Source organism: Blennius ocellaris (assembly GCF_963422515.1).
Source record: "Blennius ocellaris genome assembly, chromosome: 13".
Taxonomy (NCBI): domain Eukaryota; kingdom Metazoa; phylum Chordata; class Actinopteri; order Blenniiformes; family Blenniidae; genus Blennius; species Blennius ocellaris.
Window position 1 is genome coordinate 24793086 of NC_137662.1, and position 22144 is coordinate 24815229.

Consider the following 22144-nt stretch of genomic DNA (forward strand, 5'->3'; position numbering starts at 1 on the left):
TTCCCAACCGGGGGTACACGGACCCCTAGGGGTACGCGAGGGTATTGCAGGGGGTACGCAGAAAGATTATAAATTAGCCTACAGTATCCACACACACAAAAAAAAATTATACTATATTATATTGTATTATATCATGAATTTTAGTAAGGCCATACGTTTATTTTCCATGAGTAGCAGTTCGTCCACAGTGATTGTAACACTACAATGCACATAATATGAAAAGACTATAAAGTGGCACGCTTTAAAAAAAAAAAAAAAAAAGGTTCACGTTCTTGCTGCGGGCGCGCACGATTCGCGAAGCTAGCTAACTCTAGCTGCATACCAACTGTAAACATGGATGCATGGCTAGGCAGGAGTAAACGTCCAGCTACTGCTACTGCTACCGTCGCCTCGGACGCAGGCACAGGGGAGCCCAGTGAAAAAAGGAATTATGAAAGACTTATGAAAGACAAGCAAGCGCAAGTGTCTCATTAAAAGGTATGTTTTTACACTCACAATCATTGTTTTATTTAAATGAGCAGTTGGATAGAAAGACAAAGGGTTAAATATAAGTACACATTAAGGTGAATAATCACACACGAGAGAGGGGGTACTTTTCACATGGAAACCAGCTCAAGGGGTACACTGGTCAAAAAAGGTTGGGAACCACTGCGCTAGATCACAGTCCGGTAGTAGTACGCTAGATCACAGTCCGGTAGTAGTACGCTAGATCACAGTATGGTAGTAGTACGCTAGATCACAGTCCGGTAGTAGTACGCTAGATCACAGTCCGGTAGTAGTACGCTAGATCACAGTCTGGTAGTAGTACGCTAGATCACAGTATGGTAGTAGTACGCTAGATCACAGTCTGGTAGTAGTACGCTAGATCGCAGTCCGGTAGTAGTACGCTAGATCACAGTCCGGTAGTAGTACGCTAGATCACAGTCTGGTAGTAGTACGCTAGATCACAGTATGGTAGTAGTACGCTAGATCACAGTCTGGTAGTAGTACGCTAGATCACAGTCCGGTAGTAGTACGCTAGATCACAGTCTGGTAGTAGTACGCTAGATCACAGTCCGGTAGTAGTACGCTAGATCACAGTATGGTAGTAGTACTCATGAGCCAAACAGAAAAACTCCAAATACTATGAAAACTAATCAAAGAGGAGAAACAAAGTTTGTGTGGCTGCTGAGTGTTCGTGTGGCATTTAAAAAAAAAACGTCTGATACGCTGGAATAAAAATAGACAAGGCTGTGAAAAACGACAAAAAAAAAAAAAACCTAACTAACTGAGGCGTGACGCTCACACCTGTCACAATCATTAGTTCACCCGGTGTGAAAAAAGGCACATTGGCGACTTAAATAACACGATCTCCCGGCGCGTAATCAGGACGCATTAGCCGGACAGGGCGTGAAGCTCGGGGAGCCGGCGCGGCTCGCGTCCACGCGAAAAACGCTAACGTCTGTCCCCCGACCGTCCAGGAACCAAAGTGGTGGAGGTGAGGGCGACCGACGCCGACGACCCCTCCACCGCCAACGGCGAGCTGCGCTACTCCCTGACCCACGAGGGCGAGCTGTCGGCCTTCGAGATCGACAGCATCTCAGGTACGTGACGGCGCGAGCCGGAGACGCGCTAGCTAGTTTTCACGCGGCCGTGACTCAGCGTTTTGACCAGCCGGCGGCTAAACAACGAAAAAAAAACCTCATCGGCTTCTCTCTCTCTCTCTCTCTTGCTTTCTCTCTCTCCTCTCTCTCTTTCCCTCTCTCCTTCTCCTTCTCTCCCTCTCTCTCTCCTTCTCTCTCTCTCTCCCTCTTTCTCTCTCTCTCTCCCTCTCTCTCTCCCTCCCTCTCTCCCCTTCTCTCTCTCTCCCTCTCTCTCTCCTTCTCTCTCTCTCTCCTCTCTCTCTCTCCCTCTCTCTTTCCCTCTCTCTCTCTGTCTCCTTCTCGCTCGCTCCCTCTCTCTCTCTGTCTCCTTCTCTCGCTCTCTCCCTCTCTCTCTCTCTCTCTCCCTCTCTCTCTCTCCCTCTCTCTGTCTCTCTCTCTCTCCCTCTCTCTCTCTCTCCCTCTCTCTCCCTCCCTCTCTCTCTTTCCCTCTCTGTCTCTGTCTCCTTCTCGCTCGCTCCCTCTCTCTCTCTCCCTCTCTATCTCTCTCCCCTCTCTCCCTCTCTCTCTCTCTCCCTCCCTCTCTCTCTTCCCCCTCTCTCCCTCTCTCTCTCTCTCCCTCTCTCCCTCCCTCTCTCTCTCTCCCCCCTCTCTCCCTCTCCCTCTCTCTCCCTCTCTCCCCCTCCCTCCCTCTCTCTCTCTCCCCCCTCTCTCCCTCTCTCTCTCTCTCCCTCTCTCGCCCTCCCTCTCTCTCTGCAGGTGTGATCAGTTGTAAGACCAACTCTCTGGACCGTGAGAGCAAAGGCCAGTACGTGGTGGTGGTCAGAGCCCAGGACATGAGGGGAATGGCCTCCGGCAGCACCGCCACCACCTCCGTCACCATCGCCGTCACCGACACCAACGACAACATCGCCTCCTTCACCCAAAGTAAGACGCTCTGCGCACTGCAGGAGCTAGCTCGACGTTAACGAGCCGATCAGACAGACGTTAATCGGCGTTAGCGTGTAGCGTCACGAGTGCGTGAGCCTCATGCTCCTTAGCATGTAGCATGTAGCATGTAGAACAACTCCTGAACAACGACAGAACGATTTCGGAATGACTCCAGAACGACTCCTGAACAACGACAGAACGACTCCAGAACGACTCCAGAACGACTCCAGAACGACTCCTGAACGACTCCAGAATGACTCCTGAACGACTCCAGAACGACTCCAGAATGACTCCAGAACGACTCCTGAACGACTCCAGAACGACTCCTGAACGACTCCAGAACGACTCCTGAACGACTCCTGAACGACTCCTGAACGACTCCTGAACGACTTCTGAGCAACCCCTGAACGACTCCAGAACGACTCCAGAACGACTCCTGAACGACTCCAGAATGACTCCAGAATGACTCCAGAATGACTCCTGCACGACTCCAGAACGACTCCTGAACGACTCCAGAATGACTCCAGAATGACTCCAGAATGACTCCTGAACGACTTCTGAACGACTCCTGAACGACTCCAGAATGACTCCAGAATGACTCCTGAACGACTCCAGAATAACTCCAGAACGACTCCTGAACGACTCCAGAATGACTCCTGAACGACTCCAGAATAACTCCAGAACGACTCCTGAGCAACCCCTGAATGACTCCTGAACGACTCCTGAACGACTCCAGAATGACTCCAGAATGACTCCAGAATGACTCCAGAATGACTCCTGAACGACTCCTGAACGACTCCTGAACGACTCCAGAACGACTCCAGAATGACTCCAGAATGACTCCTGAACGACTCCTGAACGACTCCTGAACGACTCCAGAACGACTCCTGAACGACTCCAGATAATGTAATTTGTATTTACACACTGAAGTACAATTCATGTGTTTGTTTGTTTCCTTGCTTGGGCCCACAGAGACGTTCAACCTCCAGGTGAAGGAGGACCACAAGCTGAACGAGAAGGTGGGCACCCTGGAGCTGGAGGACCCAGACCAGATCCAGAACAAGGAGCCCGTCTTCTCCATCCCCAGCGAGAGCGGCCGTTGGTTCGGCGTGGAGCTCAGCAGCAACAAGGACGGGAACCTCATGCTGAAGCAGGTTGGTGAGGCGCCGACGCCGGAACCCTTCGCCGGAACCCTTCGCCGGAACCCTTCCTCCGATTCCTCCGAGGCGTCGACACTTCGTAACGCCGCTGAATTCCTTCGCCTCGTCAGCAGCCGAACAGATCGCTGCCTCTTCTACCGTCACGGCTCTATCGATTGGTTCCTCACATTGTGAGCAGACGCAGATTAAACTCTGCTTCTTCTGCAAAGCAGCTGGAGAACAATTATTATTCTAACGTCTGTTCATGTGGCGGCCCAGAAACCCGTGGTTTGTTTATTTAGCTCTTTTTTTTCATTTGTTTATTTTCTACCTAGTGAGTGATTTAGACAGATGCTCTATAATCTGGTGTTATAGGAGGAAGATGCTCTATAATCTGATGTTAGAGGAGGAGGATGCTCTATAATCAGATGTTAGAGGAGGAAGATGCTCTATAATCTGGATTAGAGGAGGAAGATGCTCTATAATCTGGTGTTAGAGGAGGAAGATGCTCTATAATCTGATGTTAGAGGAGGAAGATGCTCTATAATCTGGTGTTAGAGGAGGAAGGTGCTCTATAATCTGATGTTAGAGGAGGAAGATGCTCTATACTCTGGATTAGAGGAGGAAGATGCTCTATAATCTGGTGTTAGAGGAGGAAGATGCTCTATAATATGGTGTTGGGGGAGGAAGATGCTCTATAATCTGGTGTTAGAGGAGGAAGATGCTCTACAATCTGGTGTTAGAAGAGGAAGATGCTCTATAATCTGGTGTTAGAGGAGGAAGATGCTCTATAATCTGGTGTTAGAGGATGAATATGCTCTATAATCTGATGTTAGAGGAGGAAGATGCTCTATAATCTGATGTTAGAGGAGGAAGATGCTCTATAATCTGGTGTTAGGGGAGGAAGATGCTCTATAATCTGGTGTTAGAGGAGGAAGATGCTCTACAATCTGGTGTTAGAAGAGGAAGATGCTCTATAATCTGGTGTTAGAGGAGGAAGATGCTCTATAATCTGGTGTTAGAGGAGGAAGATGCTCTATAATCTGATGTTAGAGGAGGAAGATGCTCTATAATCTAGATTAGAGGAGGAAGATGCTCTATAATCTGATGTTAGAGGAGGAAGATGCTCTAATCTAGATTAGAGGAGGAAGATGCTCTATAATCTGATGTTAGAGGAGGAAGATGCTCTATAATCTGATGTTAGAGCAGGAAGATGCTCTATAATCTGGTGTTAGAGGAGGAAGATGCTCTATAATCTGATGTTGGAGGAGGAAGATGCTCTATAATCTGGATTAGAGGAGGAATATGCTCTATAATCTAGATTAGAGGAGGAAGATGCTCTATAATATGATGTTAGAGGAGGAAGATGCTCTATAATCTAGATTAGAGGAGGACGATGCTCTATAATCTGATGTTAGGGGAGGAAGATGCTCTATAATCTGATGTTCAAGGAGGAAGATGCTCTATAATCTGATGTTAGAGAAGGAAGATGCTCTATAATCTGGATTAGAGGAGGAAGATGCTCTATAATCTAGATGTCATTCTCTTCTTGAAAACAACAGATTTGCAGTATTTATTTATAAAACGATTCAATCCTCTCAAATGTCGTCCAAACAAACAAACGTCTCCAGAAACTCGTCCTTATTGAGCTTCACTCCTCCGTCTGACATCGACTCACCGAACTACATCACTTTTTTTTTCTTTTTTTTAGCTAATCCAAACTTCCCTTGAAGTGTTTTTTTTTTTTCCCGCCCATGTTTACATCGTCACACTCCGGCGTTAAAGAACCCAGATGGATGGAACATGAATCCGAACCAGCGAGAGGCGAGCACAGAAATAGATTGTCGTCGGGGTTTCGGGCGGCGGCGGTACGGCGGCGTGGCGGCGGTATGGCGGCGAGGCTCCGTCTCTTCCTAACCAGATTACAGAATGAAGCAGTGCAGACCAGCGCCACCCTGAAGTCCTGACCTCCTTCTGCTCGGGGAAGATTTTCACGCTGGCAGGTTTACTGGCGGCTCAGATAAAGTGTTTAGGACATCAGAGGAGCTGGAAATGTATTCTAATGAAGCGAGCCCTGTAACCCCCCCCCCCCCTACCCTACCCTACCCTACCCTACCCCCCCCCCAGACCGCCTCGCCGCCCCTCGCTGTTTACAGAATAATCCCGCTATCGGCCACACCGCGGTTCAGGTCTTATTCTTGTTAAGCTGTTTACAAACGCCTTTGATGCCGCCGCTGACTGAGGAGCCTTGTTACCGCGGCTAATCCCGTTAGCGGGCGTATTCCCGTCTTACCTGAGCGTCCCGCCCGCCGGAGCAGGATAACCCGCTATCAGCCACACGTTTTGTTTTTTTGGGGGGGGGGAACGTGTCTCCTGAGATCACCGCGCCGCGTTTTGGCGTCCAAAAAGCGAGTCGGAGACACTGGAGGAGCGCGCAAAATATAGCGCCGCGGCGTAACGCGCTTAAACGCGCCGCGGCGGGTCGGCGCTTAAATCCGGCTTGTTTTTTTTTTTTTTTTGGGCCGAGCGGCGACGTTTACAGCCTTTTTACACCTGCGATCATCAGCCTGTCCTCCAGGTGGGAAAATCCACCGGAGACCAAAAGGTGCGAATGCAAAGTGTCTCCTCTGCACTTTGAAAGCTTTTTAACCCTTCATGGGGCCTTTTAAACCTTGGAAGTTTCTTTTCAAGGACTTTTTTCCTTTAAACGTTTCAAATAAAATGCAGTAAACTTCATTTATTTGCAATAAAAATGTTTTGGAGGAAAAAAAAAATATCTCAATGAGCTAAAAACCTTCAAAAAGCTTTTAAAAATACTGACGTTTCGCCTTTTATACTTTATAAAACTGACGTCCTTCAAAATATGTGACGCGCTAGAAAAAGAAAAACACATTTTTAAGAGGAAGAAACCTGCAGAACCAGACGAGGAGCTTATCTGGTTCTTGTCCTCTATCGCCCCCTCTGGACTGGAGGGTTATTGCAGCACATTTTGCAAATCAGCTCTTCTACGAGTTCAATTTACCTGAATATAAAATAGAATAATACATTTTTTTAGGCTTTTGCATGAAAAAAAAACACGTCAAAATGCCGCAAGCGCATTAAATAAAAGCAGCACAATCAACCTGAATTGAAATATCTGCTTTCACGTATAAATGCACCCGGTTTGGACGCCGCGGGGTTAATTTTTCTCCTCTCCGTCGACTTCCAGGCTCTGGACTTTGAGACGAAAAGCTTCTACACGTTCGTCGTCCAGGTGAGAGAAAACCTGAGGAACCTGCGATTCCCCGCCGACAACGTGAACGGAGCGGTGACCACGGCGCAGGTAAACAGGCTCAGACGATTAACAACTTAATCCCAGGTTTTACTCTCATTTACAAAACATTTGCTTTGTTTTGGGGTTGTTTTTTTTTTTCAAGGTTATTGCTTTTTTAAATTGTGTAAGATGTTCATATTTTATAGCATTTAATGACAAAATAATTTCAGATTAGAGGGAATAAAAATAACCCAAGTGGTTGTAAGTTTTTCAGTTTTTTTAAATAATGAATTGCAGCTCGGCTCCTCCGGGCTCCTGCAGTACAAATTAACAGCATCACATGATATTTACACTCAATAAAATCAACGTTGACGTCAATAACCTGTTGTATTTACTGAAAAATGCGCTAATCCGAATTAATTTTACATGAAAAAAAACCTCATTTAATAATAAATGCTCTTTATGTGTGATTTGATATCATTATACAACATGATGTGAAGAAAATACTGATTATATACGACTGATCGGATTCATCGGCGATGTGTTTGGATGTAGAAATACTTCAGTGTTGGTTTTTATGTGTAAAAATCACACGTTCTTACAAAATGTTGAGGTTTTCAAAAAGAAAAAAAAGAAAAATTGTCACCACATGTCAGAGGTTTCCTGAAAATGCAACTTTTTGAAAAATCCCCTGATTCCATTTCCCACTGGAACTGTGGGAACGCTGCGCCTGGTCCTGGTCGCCGTAGCAACTAGTCGTTCTGCACATGCTCAGTAGAGCCAATCAGTTCCCTCTGGAGTGCATCGGTCAGGTGTGGTTAAAAAATAAAAACGGCAAATTAGATTCTAATAAATAGACAAGTTAGAATTAGAGGGATAAATTCAGGAGTCGGTGATCAAGAGGCTGTGAATGTCGAGGTATTGAGAGAAAAGTGTGGTTAAGTCAAGGTGACGATAAGATGAAGTGAAAAACCTTAAATTGATCACAATTTAGAATAGAATAGAATAGAGCTTTATTTATTCCTCCCCAGGGGGAAACACAAACTTACAACAGCTCAAGGTAAAAAGGTGCAGAAATTCTAAAATTAAAGAATTAAAATATTTAAACATATGTAAATATTTAAACAAGAGCATAAAAAAATTGAATAAGTAAAAAATAAAAAAATAAATAAAAGAACTTACTGGCGTTATATTGAAATTCTCGGAATAAAGATGAGCCGATGTGGGATTTCCAGGTTTAATACGTGTATTATCTATACGTGTGAGTATTTAGCTGGTGTTAGAGGAGGAAGATGCTCTATAATCTGGATTAGAGGAGGAAGATGCTCTATAATCCAGTGTTAGAGGAGGAAGATGCTCTATAATCCAGTGTTAGAGGAGGAAGATGCTCTATAATCTGGATTAGAGGAGGAAGATGCTCTATAATCTGGATTAGAGGAGGAAGATGCTCTATAATCCAGTGTTAGAGGAGGAAGATGCTCTATAATCTGTATTAGATGAGGAAGATGCTCTATAATCCAGTGTTAGAGGAGGAAGATGCTCTATAATCTGGTGTTAGAGGAGGAAGTTGCTCTATAATCTGGATTAGAGGAGGACGATGCTCTATAATCTGGATTAGAGGAGGAAGATGCTCTATAATCTGAATTAGAGGAGGACGATGCTCTATAATCTGGCTTAGAGGAGGAAGATGCTCTATAATCTGGATTAGAGGAGGAAGATGCTCTATAATCTGGCTTAGAGGAGGAAGTTGCTCTATAATCTGGCTTAGAGGAGGAAGATGCTCTATAATCTGGATTAGAGGAGGAAGATGCTCTATAATCTGGCTTAGAGGAGGAAGATGTTCTATAATCTGAATTAGAGGAGGACGATGCTCTATAATCTAGATTAGAGGAGGACGATGCTCTATAATCTGGATTAGAGGAGGAAGATGCTCTATAATCTGGATTAGAGGAGGAAGATGCTCTATAATATAAAATATTTCTATTTGAAGTGAACAACCTTAAATTGATCACAATTTAGAATAGAATAGAATAGAATAGAATAGAATAGAATAGAATAGAATAGAATAGAGCTTTATTTATTCCTCCCCAGGGGGAAACACAAACTTACAACAGCTCAAGGTAAAAAGGTGCAGAAATTATAAAATTAAAGAATTAAAATATGTAAACATATTTAAACAAGAGCAAAAAAAGAGCACAAAAAATAGAATAAGTAAAAAATAAATAAAAAAAATAGAACAACTCACTGGCGTTATATTGAAATTCCTGTAATGAAGATGAGTTAATGTGGGATTTAAAACGTGTCTCATCTGTACGTGTGAGTATTGATCAGTGTCAGTGTGAGGTTGACGGTTTGACGCGTCCAGGTGAACGTCAGAGTTTTGGACGTGGACGAGCCGCCCGTCTTCACCCAGCCCCTCTACACCTTCACCGTGGTGGAGGAGGCCTCCGTCACCAACATCGGGACGGTGGCGGCCAGGGACCCCGACAAGGCCAACAAGAGCATCCGGTACACACACACACACACACACACACACTCACTCACACACACACACACACACACAGGGTGTGTGTTGGGTGGAGGATGAGGCTCTGCTCTCCGCCTCCAGGTTCTCCATCCTGGAGAAGGACTGTCCCATCGGGATCAACCCGCTGACGGGGCAGCTCTCCACCCTGCGGAGGCTGGACCGCGAGCTGGAGGCCACGCACATGTTCCAGGTCAAAGCCCAGGAGGAGCCCAGCGGTACGACGCACACACACACACACACACACACACACACACACACACTCACTCACACTCCACCGACCCCCACCCCAAAGAAAACCGATGGTTTTTCAACTCAACTCAACTTTATTTATAAAGCGCTTTAAGCAGCCGTAGCGGAGACAAACTGCTGTACATTGAAATAAAAATACAAGAGGCAACATAAAAACATTAAAACAATAAAAACAATAATAAAAAATAAAAAAAAGTTAAGTAATAAAAACAATCAGATGGTAAAACAATAAACAAAACATAAAAAGTTAAAACAATAATAACAATAATAATAAATTTAAAAAAGTTAAGTAATAAAAACAATCAGGTGGTAAAACAATAAACAAACCATAAAAAGTTAAAACAATAAAAACAATAATAATAAATTTAAAAAAGTTAAGTATTAAAAACAATCACATGGTAAAACAATAAACAAAACATAAAAAGTTAAAACAATAAAAACAATAATAATTTTAAAAAAAGTTAAGTAATAAAAACAAGCAGATGGTAAAACAATAAACAAAACATAAAAAGTTAAAACAATAAACAAAACATAAAAAGTTAAAACAATAATAACAATAATAATAAAAAAAAGTTAAGTAATAAAAACAAGCAGATGGTAAAACAATAAACAAAACATAAAAAGTTAAAACAATAAACAAAACATAAAAAGTTAAAACAATTAAAACAATAATAATAAAAACAATCAGATGGTAAAACAATAAACAAAACATAAAAAGTTAAAACAATAAAAACAATAATAATTTAAAAAAAAGTTAAGTAATAAAAACAATCAGATGGTAAAACAATAAACAAAACATAAAAAGTTAAAACAATAAACAAAACAAAAAAAACGAAGGCACTATAACCAGAGCAGTCTCACGCTGAGGTAAAAGCCAAAGAATAAAAATGGATTTTAAGACGAGTTTTAAAAATGGACAGTGAGGGGGCTTGTCTAACAGGGGGGGGTGGGGGTGGGGGGGGGGGGGGGCATTCCAGAGGTGAGGACCGACAGGATGCAAACAAATGTGGCGTTGGCGAAGGTCTGCGCTCTACCGAGCGCAGCTCTAGTTTCAGGAAGCGTTCCAATAGAACAATAACAACAACACCGACAGTAAGAATAGAAATGGAAGCCGTGTGACAGTGATTCCCGAGGAGACGGCGTGAACACATGAACGCCCAAACACCTGGCGGAGCCGCACGGGGAAATTCAGCAGCATTAAAACAAACAAAAAAAAGCAAAAATCACATTACGGCGTCTCTTTGTTCCGAACCGAACTCCGTATTTTTAGACTGAATGGAATCCAGGAGATCTATTTTGGTGTCTTGTCACCATGTTTAAGGGACACGACGCTCCTGTGAGCCCGACGAGATCAACGTACATCACCGCCGCCGCCGCCGCCGCACTAAACATAGCCTCGCCGCCGCAGCGAGCGGCTTTCATCCTCAGATCAACGTTCGAAAGGGACGTCAGATGTAAAGCAAATGTACAAGACGGCTTTTTTACCTCGGCGGAAAATAGAGGCTCACAAATAGAAGCCTTGACCTTAATCTGTGTGTGTGTGTGTGTGTGTGTGTGTGTGTGTGTGTGTGTGTGTGTGTGTGTGTGTGTGTGTGTGTGTGTGTGTGTGTGTGTGTGTGTGTGTGTGTGTGTGTGTGTGCAGGGATTTCATGATCAAAACAGTGTTGGGGTTAATAAATTGTGAATAATTTAAAGTTACAATCACTGAAGTATTTATTCTCGTTGAAGAGCTTCTGTCGCTCCCTGCTAGCATTAGCCTAGCCTCCCTGTTAGCATTAACCTAGCCTCCCTGCTAGCATTAGCCTAGCCTCCCTGTTCGCATTAACCTAGCCTCCCTGCTAGCATTAGCCTAGCCTCAACAGGAGCCGCGATTAGCAGCTTCAGTGGGAGTTTTACCTCGAAACTTCTCCAAAAAGAAAAAGCAGCTTTCATGAGTAAATAGTAAAGTAAAGTTTATTTCTAAAGCGTTTTCCCACAGATAAAACGGAACAAACTAAATTACATAATTACATAAAATACAGTAAAAATGAGAGAGATATTCAGCTAAAAGCTTTCATAATTAAAAAAAAAAACCTTTTCAAGTCCTCTTCCCATATGTGGGCGGAGCCAGTCCAGCTCGCACAGACACAGCAGATTCTGAATGCAGCTCCCGGGATCCGACATCCAAACAATCTTCCGTCCGCAGGTTTGGAATCCTTCGTCAAGGTCAACATCATCGTCCAGGACGTCAACGACAACGAGCCCGAACTGCTGGCGGACGAGATCTTCGTCTGCGAGGACGACGCGCCGCACACGGTGAGGTCGTCGTCACGCTCCTCCGACGCCGACGGCGTCGTTGAACGCTTCATTCTCATACGTGTTGTTCAGATAATGTGAATAAATGAGATTCGGTCAACTTAATATGAATAAGATGGAAAAGTGTGACGCGATTAAATGACATTAACTCAACCAACTTATTTTTTGCGTTTGTGGAAATGACTGAGAATTTAGTTCGTTTGTTTAACGTGTGTATGATATATGATGCAGTATATATGAGGCCTATAGGTGGTGCTGTGCCACTGAAACACTGAGTGATGTCATGGAGAGGGAGGCGGGGCTATAGGTCTAGAGGCGGGGCTATAGGTCTAGAGGCCGGGTTATCGGTCAAGAGGCGGGGCTATAGGTCTCGAGGCCGGGTTATCGGTCAAGAGGCGGGGCTATAGGTCTCGAGGCCGGGTTATCGGTCTAGAGGCGGGGCTATAGGTCAAGAGGTGGGGCTATAGGTCTAGAGGCGGGGTTATAGGTCAAGAGGTGGGGCTATATGTTTAGAGGCGGGGCCATGACATCAGCGTTTTCCCTGGAACCCGTTTTCAGGCTCCTAAAATGCCACGTGGACGATCCGGAGTTAAAAAAAAAAAAAAAAAAACAGTTACGTGAAACGGCGTTGCCGTGGCAACGGGTCCACAGACGGACATGTTTTCTTCTCTCGCCCCGCATCCCGCGGCGACACCTCGCTCACCTCTCCGCCTCCTCGTCTCCTCGTCTCTCCTCAGGTGATTGGAACTCTGAGAGCCGCCGACAAAGACGACCGCCCGGCGTCCTTCTCCTTCAGCCTCGCCGGCCGGAGCGCCAACTTCTCCGTCAGGGACCACGGCAGTAAGTCCTTCTCCTCCACCCTCCCCTCTGCACGAACATGACTTCAGTTCTCTGCTTCCGGCGGAGAGCCTGTCGGTTTAGCCATCCAGCTCACACAGACACAGCAGATTCTGAATGCAGCTCCTAGGATCTGATATTCTAACGGAGGAGAATCCAGGAGGAGCTGGAAACGGTTCCATTTCCTTCATTTCCAGCAGGAAACCTTCCTGGCGGATCATTGGGATTCACAGAAACGGTTCTGGACGGAACACCTGCTGCCGTTTGTGAGGAATAAAGAAGCTAGAAATGAGAAAAGGTGATGTGCAGTAAGCAGATGAGACGGGGATAGCGGCGTGACGCCCTTCACGCTAACCCCCTTTGATCTCGCACCTCGATATTCGGCCGCAGGTTGAGTCTCGGTTGCGTCAGACTTTCAAAGCTTTATTCGGCCGGTTTCGGGCTCAGGACCACAAAACGGCACGAGTGAAACGTTTTTTTCATCACTTTTGATCATCGCACGGCACCACAACACATGAAAGCCTCGGGAAAAGCGCTCGCGAGTGTCGCAGTCAAATATTAAAAGTCTGCGGAGATGAAAGCGCGACGTCGTCCGATGAAAGATTTAGGTGAGGCGTTATTATTTCATTTTACAAGAACCAAACTGAGACGGAGATAAACAGAACGGTGATAAAAGACACAAACCTGCCCCGGCCATTGCCCCGGTGAAATCTGGAGGGGAGGAAGATGAAGGAGGTGTGGAAGGAAAGATGAAAGACAACACGAGGAACACGATGAGGAATGGAGATATGAGAGTGAGATCTCGTTAAACGAGGCAAACAGAACAAAACGAGAAGAGATGAGAAACAATAGAAGGAAAAGGAAAGATCAGAAGGAAGGCGAGGAATGAAAGAAAACATGGGAGGGAGGGAGGGAGCAGGGGGAGGAGAAGAAACAAGGACAAGGACGGGAAAAAAAAGAAATAAGCAGAGGGAAGAGATGAAGGCATGAATAAAGGATGACGTCAGAAACATCAAATGTCGAAGCGAGAGGTTGGAAGAAAGTAAAGGATGAAGAAACGGAGAGAGAACGACAAGTTTTACCTTCACCCCATTCCCCCGCTTCCATTCCTCTTTAGCAGGTTCGTGATTTACCTGGATTTACCTTTTTGAGACATAAACAGAAAAGGTCATATTTATAATAATAATAATTAATAATAATAATAATATAAAATATCAGCAAAAAATGTCCCATAGAAAGCGGATGGGAGAGGCACCTCATGGAGGAGATCAGCGTCTGTTGCCATGGAGACGCTGAGATCAAAGAAGAGGCAGGCGCACAGCTTTTCCTCTGGTTGTAGTTTCGGTATAATTTTGTGAAACGCTCCAGAGCTGCAGGCTGCAGACAACAGATCGAGTCTGAACGACCCACCAAGTCTATAAATTATGTTCACTTTTAAAATGTCATTATAAATAAGACGAACTCAATGAATTAAAAAAAAAAAGTTCTGTCTCCATGGAAACAGGGGAAAACTTTCTCTTTGTCTCGTTCTGCACACGCTCAGTAGGCGGACTGACATAGAGCTGTGTGTCGTCTGCATAGTGCTGAAGACAGCTGACACACACACACACACACGCACACACACACACGCACACACACACACACACACACACACACACACGCACACACACACACACACACACACACACACACACACACACACGCTCCAGCAGGCGGTGTAGCCTCACAGTGAAGTGACAGGACTGTGTTCAGACCAGGCCGCTACATGAAGCTCGACCACATTAATACCAGACAGACAGAGGAGGAGGAGGAGGAGGAGGAGGAAGAGGGGGAGGAGGAAGAAGAGGAAAGAGGTGTAACAAGAGAGCACAAGACAAATGAGATACAGGAGAAGAACAACAGAGAGAGACAGAGGGAGAGAGAGAGAGAGAGAGAGAGAGAGAGGGTGAAAGAGAGGGTGAGAGAGAGGGAGAGAGAGAGAGAGAGAGGGGGAGAGAGAGAGGGAGAGAGAGGGAGAGAGAGCGACAGAGAGAGGGAGAGAGACAGAGAGAGAGAGGGAGAGAGAGAGAGAGAGGGAGAGAGAGCGACAGAGGGAGAGAGAGACAAACAGATGTAGAGAAAGGGACATTGGGAATCCGAGGAGACGGGACGGAGACAGAACCAAACAAAGACGAGGAGGAGGAGGAGGAGGAGGAGGAGATGAAGGGCCGACAAGAGCCGTTTTCATCTTTTATTCATTGGGTGGAGGCTTCATCTCCACCCGCGTCGTCCCGCCTTCTACACACACCTTCACTGTGTTTGGAACTTTACTTTTACTCTGAAGGTCAGCCCCCCCCCCCCCAGCCCCCACCCAAAAAAACAATCACATGGGTTCTGCTGTTATCTGGAAAAAACAGTTTTTATAAATTTGGTCGTTCCGATAAAGGATTAAAACTGCAGACGGTTCGTTGTGTTCAAATCCACTGAGGAAAATAAAACGTTAAACCTGCAGGTTTTAGTGGTGAAGCAGGTTGACGTGTTTCCTGCCTTTGTGTCGCCTGACATTCCTCCTCCTCCTCCTCCTCCTCCTCCTCCTCCTCCTCCTCCTCGTCATCATCATCATCATCATCATCACCTGGCCAGGAAACGTCTGCCTGCCCGTCACTGTGTTCCTCCACCTTCACGTCAGCCTCCGTCACACTTTGAACAACCAAATATACAGATTTACAGTTTAAAAGTTGAAGCGTTTCCATGGATACAGGCTAATGCTAATGCTAATGCTACTGACAGTCAGACAGAAAGAGACAGCAGCTTGACAACAGGCACACATTTCATTAAAAACATTTCAAATAAGTTTTCCTTTGTCACTCCTTGTTTTCAACTGAGCCCAGACTCTGGAGTCGTTTTACCGACGGTGCGTTTCTACGTTTCCTTCCCCCAGACGGCTCAGCGGACCTCCTGGTGAAACAGGGTCCCTTCAGCCTGGACGACCCCAAAGACCACAGCGTGGACGTACGCGTCAGCGACGGGGGACAGTCCGTCCAATCCAGCGTCACCAAGCTCGTCATCAAGGTGTGTGTGTGTGTGTGTGTGTGTGTGTGTGTGTGTACCGTACGCCAAACCCCGACTCGTTCTGCTAACGTTCTGCTTGTTCCGTCTGCAGTCGTGCCGCTGCGACGCCAGGCGGATCGCCACGCAGTGTAAAGCCGGCGCCCGCAGGATGGGGGTCAGCGTCCACGCCCTGATCGCCATCCTGCTCTGCATCCTCACCATCCTGGGTTCGTCCCTCCCGTCCCGCCGTCCTCCTCTCGCCTCCGTCGTGTCCAGTTTCCTCACCAGTCTCAGTCGTCTACGTTCACCGATGGCGTAGACGAGCTGATGGGGGTTGCTGGAAACAAAGATGAAAAGAAAATAGAGCTACACTCGGTAGAGCGCTAGGCCTTCCGCCGACGTTTGCGGGTCTGAGTTAGCATAACTAGCATGTTAGCCACGATGTCATACCGATGCTAACTGGCTAGGTCAGGTAGCTCCATCAGTGTGTGAAACACTGAGCGGGGAGCGTCTCCGTGGCAACAGACGATGATCTCCTTTGATCTCCGTGAGGGGCCTTTCATCCGCTTTTTTTCGCAGTTTTTGGGGGATTTAGTCTTTAGCGGATTGGTCCTTGAATGATGAGAAATCATCTCTGAAGATTTCATGTAATTCAAGTTATTAGTTTTTTGTGAAAAGTTGGTAAAATACATACATATACACCAATAAATGAATAAGAAAACAGATGAAAACGTAAATAGAATGATGATTTCAGTTCAGGTTCATCCTGACTGGACCGGATCGGTAAAATGGAGCCATAATAACCTTTCAACTTCAAAGAGTGCACGGGATTAAAATTTTAATTTTAACTAAAACCTTTCAGGTACAAAAATGGCTGTTGCATTGTGGGAGTTTTTCCCAAACTGCCCCCGACAGTTTCCTCCTGTTTGCTCGGTGCTTTGGAGGATCAGAGCCTCTTGTGGCTGCTTTTTACATGACCGACTCACTGAGATTTAAAAAAAAAACAAAAACAGAAGTCTTTGAGTTTTGAACTTTATTCGGTTGTTTCCGTGTCTGAAATCCTCCAGCGATCACTTTCACCAGCGTGAAGACGATCTCGGGTTTTTTTTTTTTTTACTCCTTGCTCTTCTTTAAGAACGTTTCTTCTGCCGTCGATACGGAGTGTGATAAGTCGCCTCGAGGGATCCCACTGAAGTCTGGAGAATAAAAAAATAAAAAATGGATGTGAGAAGTCAGAAGGAAGTGAAGTTCAGCATGTGGCTCCTCTCGTCCTCCTGCTTCTCACCTGAGGTCCTGCCAGTGGTGCATTCTGGGTAGTGAAGGTGGAATATATTTAATAATAAATAATAAAACCCAGATGGCAGCTCTTGTTTCACCTGTATGACAGCGCTACGGGACTTTGAGGCTAAATTGGAGAGTTTTTCTTTTTACGATTTCTGGTTTTTACTGCGTCTTTTCTTTTTTGTCACGTCTGCAAGTGGAAAAAGGGGAAAAAAAACCCGTCGTCTCTATACTGCAACTATAACACCCAGATGATACGATGATATATATATATAATTACAAATAGTTTGCTGCCGTCGCTCTGCGATAAATAAGATTTGTGTTTTGCAGGAACTTCTTCCCTCCTGGTGTTGTTGGTTTTATGAATAATGCAGCGGCGGATGTGGAAATAATGCCTCTGGTTGTGAACTCAATATTCTCTTTGATACCTTCGCCTCTGCTTCTTCTTCTCCTTCTACTCCTTCTTATCTGCTTCTTCTTCTCCTTCTACTCCTTCTTATCTTCTCCTTCGACTCCTTCTTCTCCTTCTTGTAAGAACAAAGACACCCGTCATGTGACATGAAAGGCTCATTGGAGATCTTTGTCCGAACAGGAGGGATCTGGGATGATGATGATGATGATGATGATGATGATGATGATGATGATGATGAAGAAGGGGTTCAGGGCGGCAGAGTGACACTGGGAGGTGGAGATGTGCAGAGCGGTGACGGAGGGAGACGGAGAAGTGATGTGGAAGGAGACGGGGCGAGCGAGGGCGAGAGAGAGAGAGAGCGACAGAAAGAGGTTAACGCGGAAGAGGGGGATTGTGGGAAAAAGGCGTCAGAAGAAAAGAAAAGGAGTGGTAATGAGGAGAGTTTATCGGCTCTTTAGGTGCCGTCTGCTTATCAAACACTGCCAAACACTCAACCTATTAACTATTAATACACTCCTCCGCTATCGGGCCTTTTCCCTCCTTTTCTCTCCCTCTGGGTCGCTCTCTCTCCCTCTCTCTCCCTCCTCTATCTTCCTTCTCTCTTTATCAAACGCCCCCACCGCCAGATTAACTATTTAATGCACTCGTCATTATCTGTCAGGGCCCAAAGCAATTTAGCTGCTCTCTCTCCATTCACACACATTTTCTCACACCAGTTCGGGTTCGACGTGCGGAAAAGACTTTTTATTCCCTCTTTTTCTCTGTCGTCGTTTCACAAAAGACAGACGTCTTCCTCCTCCTCCTCCTCCTCCTCCTCCTCCTCCTCCCTCCTCTCTAAGTCTGATATCTCCAGAGCTTATTAAACTGCGGAGCATGTGTTGTAAAAGATTAATCTGTTTGGTTTCCCATGCAAACTTAAATGAGTCCCGCTCGCCCGCCGCTAAGCGCCGCGGCTAATGCCGCCGTCCCGCCGGGGGGGACGAGGAGGAGGAAGCGCTTCGCATCGGGGCCTGATCTAATGTCAAGTCTTGTCCTCCGTCCCCCCACCCCCCCCCCGATCCTCGCTTCTTTTGTCTTCCCTCCCTCCTTGTCCTCCTTTCCCATGTCTCCGGCCGCGGCGAGGGAAAACTTTCTCTCAGCCCCACTTTCTTATCCAGTCGCACTTTCTGGACTTTAATTGGAGTCGTTTTGTGTCGTCAGTCGTTTCCGCGCTGAGCGATAAGCAGTTCTGGAGGACGAGTGCAGCTCCGGCGGCAGGGCGCTGCGACACGACGCCTTCAAACAGGAAGTGGCATTTATTTCTCTGGCGTTTCTTGTCGTCAGCTTCTTGAGGTCAAACCGTTTGCCTGTGGTTAGCCGCCACGGCCGCTAATTAGCGCGTGGCTAATGTTAGCCACGAACAACCGCATTGTATCGTCTTCATACAAGATCTCAACGAGTCTTCCTCTCTTCTTCCTCTTTACTGCCACAAGAAGTTTCTGTTTTCATCTGCGTGTTTATTTATCGGTTTGTATTTTATGTAAGTGTTTATGTTTTCATGTAAGTGTGTATTTTTACCAACTTTTCACAAAAACGACTCCCCCGAATTGCATGAAATCATCAGAGAAGACTAGTCATCATTCAAGGACCAATCTATTAGATTTTGGGACGCTAACGGCTCACTGTTTCTAAATAAATCCCCAAAACACTGCGAAGAAAAGTTCCCATACAAAGTGGATGAAGGAGATCAAAGGGGATCAGCGTCTGTCGCCATGGAGACACTCCTTGCTCCGTGTTTCACACAGTGATGTTGCTACCTAGCTAGCATCAAAACGAGTTAGCTGCTAACATGCTAGCGATACTAAATCAGTTATGCAGACAAACATGGCGTTGGCCAAGGTCGGTGCTCTACCGAGTGTAGCTCTACTTCTTTTGCTTGGTTCCTACCCAGAATGCACTGCGCTCTTCGTCCACGTCCTCTCGCTCCGACGCGTTCACACTCCTCTGCGATCCGGATCTGGTTTCACTGGTTTGATCTGGATCAGAGTTCACTGGTTTGATCCGGATCGGGATTCACTGGTTTGACCCGGATCGGAGTTCACTGGTTTGATCCGGATCGGAGTTCACTGGTTTGATCCGGATCGGAGTTCACTGGTTTGATCCGGATCGGAGTTCACTGGTTTGATCCGGATCGGAGTTCACTGGTTTGACCCGGACCAGGTTTCACACCTGGAACAAAGCAGGTGGACTTTCCCTCAAGCTCCTGAAGTCGAAGATCCTGAAACGTCGACTGTTGTTTTGGTAAAGAAAGAGAGAAACAGCAGGAGAAGAAGGACGTGACCCTTCCTCTGACCTCTGACCTCTGACCTCTGACCTTCCTGCTTTGAACACAAACACGTCTCAGTCTTGGATATTTTATGCTTCAAGACTTCTATTGTCACATTCTTCTCTGACTTCCTGTCTTCTGTTTCCTCCTTCATTCGGTGGCCGACCTTCATCTTCCCGTCTCTCACCCTGGACTTGTCCTCACTTCCCTCCTGCTGTTTGTTGTTTTCCTCCTTCCTCCTGTTTTCTTCTCTGTGTCTCTGGAGGAGCTCTCTTTCTTTCTTTCTTTCTTTCTTTCTTGCTCTCTTTCTCTCTTTCCCTCTTTCTTTTAAGGTTTTACTGCTCGGGGGCCGGACGTCTCGGATTCCTCAAACAATCCTCCTTTTTTTTTTTTTACATTTCCCCTCCTTCGCCGCTCTTTTCCAGCTCCACTCCCTCGTTAGCGCTCCACTTCTCACACTTGTTTATTGCCCTCGTTTCTGATTCCGTTCGGATTTTCTGGTCTAAATTCTCTCCCGTGGTTTTTTTTTCTTCTGCGTGTCGTTACGATCCGGCTCGTCAGACTTACAAACTCTCACGTTTCTGTCGTTTCCAGTGTTTCGCGTGGCCGAACGCCAGCGTCACAATGAATCACGCCTCATTTTACACATTTTCCCTTTTGCTCCGTCTCGTTTTCAACGTTTTCAAGCGAAAACGCTAAAAGTGGGAAAAAGTAATCTGATTACTGATTATTCCTTTTAAAAGGTAAATTAATTACCTTGCTGATTAGTTGTTTTTTTAAGTAACTAGTTTAGGTTACAAGTTACTTTTAGTAACCCCCCCCCCCCGTCTCACCAGAAAAATGGGTTTTGCCCAAAAAGGGGCGGGGCTTCCTGCCAGTATCACATTTCACTTAAGGAAATTACAAAAAGTTGCATAACATCTCTGCTGTTGTGTTATTATTTTTTTTATTATCATTATTTCTTCAGTCAGTGTTCAACAAAATAAAATAAGCAAAATCAATTTTTCTTTCAAAGATTGACAATTTTACAAACTTAAGCTGAAGTTAAACACTTATTACACGAAACACTATTAACAAATCAAAAATACAAAACGTAGGAAAACCACAAGACGTTCTGAACTCAGCTTCATATTTAAAGTGAAAAACATAATAATACATTTCATTTATACAAGGATAGACAATATATTATAACTACACATGTATACACATTATAGCTGTACAAGTATATATACAGTTTATGAAGCACCAACAAATAACCTTATATTCCCATTAGTATTTGTATAGTTTTGTTATTATACTATTATTATCATTTAGTTTTTGTTATTATTGCTATAATTTATCATATTATTAATATTCCTGGTGTTTATTCTATTTTTCTATGACGTTGATATTAAAGGATTTGTTAAATGTGTGAATGTTAATGTGTTATTGATGCAATGTTCAGGTTTAACGATGACGTGTTGCTCTTTTGTAAAAACAAGCACTGAGAACACAGGAAATACAGTTTTGACTCACATTATAGGGATATCAAAATTGGAGAGTGACGAAAAGTAAAAAAAGAAAAGAAAAGAAAAAGCTCAGCGTTTCATAGAAACAATATAAAAGTCCAGGATTGCAAACTGACAGACTGTGTCCGTTGTGCTGCAGTGATCGTGATCCTGTTCGTGATGAGGAAACGATACCAGAAGGACTCGCTGGCGCACATGAAGAACAGCGGCGAGATCCACGAGCAGCTGGTGACGTACGACGAGGAGGGCGGCGGCGAGATGGACACTAATGGGTGAGCGTCCGTCCGACAACATCGGCCGCGGCGTTTCAGTCGAGGAAACTCGAGCCGATCTGCTGGCGGAACGGAAGAGATTCACCTTTTCTTTTCTAAAGGGAAGCTAATGTTGCTAATGCTAATCACGTGAAGCTGGACGTCTTCTGTTCTGACCGTGTGAAGCTCCGTTTGGACGACAATGTTTCAAGCATCTTTCTTCCAAGAAAAGTTTTTTAAAAATGTAAAAAGCAATGTCCGTTTCGTCGTAAACGACAGAAACGCTGAAGACGATGTAATTCGGGCGTTAAACCGCAAGTTGGTTATTTTCCCGCCATTTTGAAAAGACACACAAGTTGGATCTTTTTTTAAATTTTTTAACTTGTAATTATTTGGATGAATCTAATTGTTTTCAAAAAGTTGCGTTGTCGGAGTTTTCTGTGTTCATGCAAACGGGTTCCTCAGTTGGGTTAGGGTTAACCATGCAACTTTTTTGGGACTTTCCGGCTGTGTTGTAGCTTTTTGAAATCTCATCAACTTTTTAAAA

At 45.2% G+C, this 22144-nt stretch overlaps 1 protein-coding gene across 1 annotated transcript in view; it reads left to right on the forward strand.

The window, feature by feature from the left end:
- The window catches only part of cdh5 (cadherin 5), a gene marked incomplete at its 5' end in the record, with an annotated part of 38298 nt that overhangs the window by 12203 nt on the left and 3951 nt on the right, over positions 1 to 22144 (forward strand). The window contains 11 exons of the mRNA XM_080507863.1: positions 1461 to 1583; positions 2340 to 2507; positions 3483 to 3664; positions 6858 to 6971; positions 9268 to 9410; positions 9511 to 9644; positions 11864 to 11973; positions 12711 to 12813; positions 15731 to 15861; positions 15953 to 16067; positions 21486 to 21618. Of these exons, the coding sequence (XP_080363989.1) occupies positions 1461 to 1583; positions 2340 to 2507; positions 3483 to 3664; positions 6858 to 6971; positions 9268 to 9410; positions 9511 to 9644; positions 11864 to 11973; positions 12711 to 12813; positions 15731 to 15861; positions 15953 to 16067; positions 21486 to 21618 (1456 nt within the window). The remainder of the gene's footprint in view (positions 1 to 1460; positions 1584 to 2339; positions 2508 to 3482; positions 3665 to 6857; positions 6972 to 9267; positions 9411 to 9510; positions 9645 to 11863; positions 11974 to 12710; positions 12814 to 15730; positions 15862 to 15952; positions 16068 to 21485; positions 21619 to 22144) is intronic.